Raw genomic sequence first — 3,551 nt, 5'->3', positions numbered from 1 at the left:
ATCCTAAATCGGGAGATATGATAGAATGAGGTTCTATAATTCAAATGAGTATTTGAACTCATATGGTATGTTTTAATAGACCTTACATTCTGATTTGAAAGTTTACCTATGTGCTTTTGACCCGTTTCGACCCATTATGGTAGTTTAAGCCACTATAATGCGTCGTTTGCGTAAAACTATGTTCGGATGGTTAACTATGTGCTATGTCAAGTCTTACATGCCCAATTATGCCTAAACATGTTACTAAATCAGATTATATGTCAAAAAGAGGATCACATATGCAAAATACGGATTTATGCTTCAAAAGGGCACTTTGGTCATTTCCTATGGGCATATAAGCTAACTAACAAATGACTAACCAATCCTATGTGATCATAAGGCATAACCTCAGAGGTTATTCCCTATGCAACTATGATCACTAATCAAGCTTGGTCGGATCCTAATGATCGACCAAACGGGTCGGGTTCGAAAGTGTAAGCGGTTGTCTAGACCGCTTAACTTACGACCCTAAACAAGCACTAAATTAATAGTGACGAGTTAAACATGTCAAAACATGATTAACCTACTTAGAAAACGGATTTGGTATCAAAACAAAGTGTTTTGATACCTAAAAGTAGTTCTGTGGCAAAATGCGTGCTAAAACGCATTTTGACCGAAACTTTGACTCGTCACTACGCCTAGTTAACATGGTAATCAGTAGGTATAATCACTAAGGATTATAACCTTCATGATTACAATCACGTTACAAAGTTCAAACGAACTTTGCGTTGACCATTGACTGGTCAAACTGAAAGTCAAACACTGTTTGACTTTTTAAGCTAGAAAGCAATAAAAGAATGAAAGAAGGCTTACAAAAGGTCCTTGCTTGAACTTGATCTTATCAATTCTCAGGTATGAAGTTATAAAACATCAACATAGAGAATTTTAGACCAAGTGTGAGGAAATAAATGAAATGGCCAAGCTATTTATACTTGTTGCAAAGTTACAAGATCATGACACATGTTTGTGTAACCTCCAAGCAAGAATCATGGCCATACAATTGTCACAAGCAGGTACAAAGCCTTGGGGAGGTGTTAACTTGCTTATCACACAAAGAAATTGCAAGTTTGGCCCCTGAATTATCAAACAGTTGCTGAATTTCAAGTTTCTGGTCGCTGGGCATCTCACACGGCCCGCGTAAGAATAGGGGGGGGGGGGCTACGCGGCCCGCCTGGCCTTCCCAGATCAGCAACAGTTTCAATAATTACAGTTCAGGTCCCTACACATGGTTTAAGCTCATTTCAGGCCCTTTTGACCCCCGTTAAGCCATTTTCAAGGCTCTACAAGGTCAATAAAGTTTAGAGGACTCAAAATGTGCTCAAAAAATTCTCAGATGTCGGCTCGTTTGGTCGTACGGTCGCGTTATTCGTTAAATTGCGACCAAACTCAAACGGACGCGAAAACGAACCAAATTAAGCGACGAGTGGTATTTTTGCATGCCGATCACTAAAATAAAAATATTTTAATGTGTACAAAAATTTTGGATGTCCAGATGTGGCCAGAACGTAAGATATGCGAGAAAATGCAAACTTGCGCCGTTTTTGACACTTTTAGCCTCTGTAAGATCATATAAGCATTTTTCGCACACCGAACCTATCAAAGCTTATTTCTAAGCTATGTTTAGGTTATATATGGTATGTTTAACTTAGGATCATGTTCTGGACTGTATGTTGCCTTACGAAACGACAGACTTTTGCAAGTTGACGCAAATAGTCCATGTGAGCGAATAAACTTGTTTTTGCCATACCAAACCTTCTAAAACTTATTCTAAGTTATGTAAAGGTTATTTAAGGTATGTTAAGTTTATGATGCTGTTCCAGAGTGTTTGTCGTGTTAAACTGATCGCGTTCACGCATCAGTTTGCGTATAACTTTCCAGAAAGCGATATAGAGTTTAAAATCGTTCAAAAATCAAAATGTGCATAATATCAAACATAATGGACAAACATTGGGATCAAAATACATTGTTTTATTAATATTGTATTGTTCAAAGTCTGTAAAATGATTACACAAGCACAGATGTCACACAAATAATAAAAAATTAGGTGTAAATAGAATCACCCGTATACAAATTTTCAGAATCAATTTCTTTTTTAGTTAAACTACAGAGTGTATATAAAAAAATTTCAATGTGGATACTCAGATTGTTAAAATTGAAACTTAAAAATAACATATGATATATGGCAAAAAATTTTATTGGATGGTTTATTGGTGTTAGATATGACATTGAGTTATATCCATATAAGACCACCCGTATTCGGGCATGATCCACCAAAAAAACTGCCCAATAACGCCAGATATCGCCCCTCCTCCGCCCCCTGCGGCGTTTTCGGGCGTTATATTGGGCGAATTTGTGTTTGGCGTTTTTTGAAGAACGCTGAACTTGATTTTGACTGACCAATGGGACTGTTCCAACGGCTAGCTAACGGCTAGTTTCATTTATTATTATTTTTTTAACCTCCTCCCTATATATATATACAAACTTCTTCAAATTTAAACACCAAAACTCTTACACAAACACTACCATTTTATAAAAATATGGATTCCCCTAGTTTCTCTTCCATAGTGAATTTTTACTACAAAAAGTTTTTTGCGGATGGCGATGAATCCACCGATGAGGAGGTCGAGCAAGAGGCGGTTACGAGTGCTTGTCAATTAGCGGTGAGATATGTGAAGCATTGTCGCTATCCCGAACCTGAAATTAAAACAAGAGATTATATTGAACGAGACCGACGCGCGGCACACGATCGGTTGATGAAAGATTACTTTGATGAGGCGCCGACATTTTCAAACTCAGAAATTTTTAGGCGTTGTTTCCGAATGAGTAAGCGTTTGTTTCAACGCATAGTCGACGACTTGGAAACCAACTACGATTATTTTAAACAAAAAGCGGATGCGAAAGGGACACTTGGATTTACCGGTATCCAAAAGTGTACGTCGGCGCTACGAGTCCTTGCTTACGGAAACACAATCGACATCAACGACGAGTATTTAAAAATGGCCGAGAAAACAACGCAAGACACATTGGAGCATTTTTGTCGCGGTACAATTCCTATACTTTCCTATAATGTTTACAAGTTTTTTTTAAGCTTATGTTTGTGTATGTTATTTTTTATAAAGGTATTATTGATTTGTATGGTGCGCGTTATCTTAGAACGCCCACATGGGACGGCCTTCAAAAGATCTACTAGGTATATTCGGCTGAGCATGGTTTGCCTGGTATGATCGGGAGCTTGGATTACATGCATTGGCGTTGGGATAACTGCCCGACCGCATGGCGAGGCCAACACACACGGGGTGACCAAAAAGGACCTTCTGTTATTCTTCAGGCGGTTGCCTCACATGACCTTTGGGTTTGGTCGGCTTACTTTGGCGTGGTCGGGTCATGCAATGATATAAATGTTTTTGAACAATCTCCGTTGTTAGAGGACTGGATTTCTGGCAGAGCTCCAAAAGCGTCGTTTTACGCAAACGGAAACTACTTCCCTCATGGATATTATTTGTGCGACAGAA

General features: G+C 38.6%; 1 protein-coding gene across 1 annotated transcript; it reads left to right on the top strand.

Moving 5' to 3' along the window:
- The first annotated feature begins 2,576 nt into the window (after window positions 1-2,576).
- Window positions 2,577-3,229, top strand: LOC118491464. Its single transcript, XM_035989271.1, has 2 exons — window positions 2,577-3,081; window positions 3,159-3,229. Exons 1-2 carry the CDS (start codon window positions 2,577-2,579, stop codon window positions 3,227-3,229), a joined length of 576 nt encoding a protein of 191 aa, XP_035845164.1.
- Window positions 3,230-3,551: the final 322 nt, after the last annotated feature.

The sequence above is a fragment of the Helianthus annuus genome, chromosome 4 (assembly GCF_002127325.2).
Source record: "Helianthus annuus cultivar XRQ/B chromosome 4, HanXRQr2.0-SUNRISE, whole genome shotgun sequence".
Lineage (NCBI taxonomy): Eukaryota > Viridiplantae > Streptophyta > Magnoliopsida > Asterales > Asteraceae > Helianthus > Helianthus annuus.
Note: the sequence above shows the minus strand (reverse complement) of the source record. Positions and strands in the feature narration are given on the sequence as shown.